The 1706-nt window shown below is 48.8% G+C and overlaps 1 protein-coding gene across 1 annotated transcript; it reads left to right on the forward strand.

Moving 5' to 3' along the window:
- The first annotated feature begins 535 nt into the window (after nt 1-535).
- On the forward strand, nt 536-1349 carry LOC107466088 (protein MAIN-LIKE 1-like). Its single transcript, XM_016085067.1, has 3 exons — nt 536-814; nt 901-987; nt 1086-1349. The coding sequence occupies exons 1-3, from the start codon at nt 536-538 to the stop codon at nt 1347-1349; spliced, it is 630 nt and encodes a 209-aa protein (XP_015940553.1).
- The last annotated feature ends 357 nt before the right edge of the window (nt 1350-1706 follow it).

The raw sequence follows: 1706 nt of genomic DNA on the forward strand, positions 1-1706 counted from the left end.
AGAGTGAACTTGTTATTTTATGTGTTCACTGTCCCTGTTTTTCTAATTTTTTGTTTCTGTTTGGTAGGCACCTCAGATCTTGTGCACTAAGCAGAATTTGATAACACAACCACCGGAGCAAATTAGGCCATATCTCAGACGAGCCGCGTTTGAGTATGTGGCCTATATGGTTGAGTTTGAGCACGATTGGTCACTTGCCTTGGCGTTGATAGAGAGGTGGAGGCCTGAGTCCCACACGTTCATCTACCATGCAGGGAGATTGACTATCACCCTACAGGACGTGGGCTATCAGCTAGGACTCAAGATCAACGGTGATCCTGTGAGTGGATGCATAGATGGGTTGGAGCAACACCATCAGGGACAGACCATTGAGGAGTTATGTGAGCAGATTCTGGGTGTTGTTCCTGGCTGAGAGGATAGACAATCACAAACCAAGTGGATTGTGAAGCTCACTTGGTTCCACAACACGATTTGCGGTGAGCTAGAGCAGGACGCCACAGAGGAGAGCCTGATGAGGTACACGAGAGGGTACATCATGCAGCTGATAGGGGGTATCCTATTCCCAGATGCATTTGACTCTCGGGTGCATATAAGGTGGCTCCCCTACTGGAGGACCTTGACAATTGTGGCTGGTTATCGTGGGGCTCGGCTGTGTTGGCATGGCTGTACTGCCAGATGTGCTGTGCCATGGATCATGGTCAGCGCAATTTGGGTGGGTGCGTCAGCTTGCTGCTGTCCTGGGCCTATCACCATATTTCGCTGCTACGGCCCGATGGCTTTGATACTCATTGGTTTCCACTGGTTGAGAGGTATTGTAAATACTTGTAAGACCACTTAGTTAATTTATTAATTAGTTAATGAATTTGAGCAATAATGTGGAATTGTGTTTGGCATTGTAAGTGGGTTCAGTACCGGCCGGACAATGCCAGAGGTGAGAGCAAGCTTAGGCATTACAGGAGTACCCTGAACGTGATTGAGATGCTGAATGTAAGTGATAAATATTTAGGTATTACAAATTTATTTTAATTAAATACATATTGCATTTGAAATTTCAATGCCATCAATAATTTTCATTTTGTGAATAGGTTGAGTGGACGCCGTATGCTGACCCACAACTGATTGGTCTAATTTCACCAGCGATAGCTGAGGTGGTGGCCTTGGTAGCAGTTTTCTGTTCACTGCTTTGCTTCGCTATCATCGAGTGGCATCAGGTGGACCGGGTGGTACGTCAGTTCGGTGGCCTGCAGCACATTCTGACCAGGCTACTGAACATTGACGAGATGCACAGGCTGTATGGTTGGTTCAGGCGAGGTGAGGTGGTTCCCGCAGCTGCTTGGTGGCTCGCATGAGTTGTGGGATGCTCAGGCTGACCATTGTCTACATATACACCATCATATAGACCTGTGTCCTTCCCTCCCATATATGAGTTGGTACCTGCAGTGGGCGCACACAGAGTTCTTCGGTCTGAGTGACCAGCACCTGGTGGCCAGAGGACCTGCACATTTACCATCCACTTGCTCCAGATCTACATCAGCCAGATGATGGTCACCTTCTGAAAATGAGGCCAGCTACCAAAGGAAGGAGAGGTAGGGTGTAGGGGAGAGCCAGAGGGAGAGGTAGACGTGGTGCAGTCCAAGAGAGGCAGGGTGGAGACGAGGTTTACTGCGACAGAGATCCCGTTAGCCCACCAGCCAACCAGACCGAGG

Source organism: Arachis duranensis, chromosome 9 (genome assembly GCF_000817695.3).
Source record: "Arachis duranensis cultivar V14167 chromosome 9, aradu.V14167.gnm2.J7QH, whole genome shotgun sequence".
NCBI lineage: Eukaryota > Viridiplantae > Streptophyta > Magnoliopsida > Fabales > Fabaceae > Arachis > Arachis duranensis.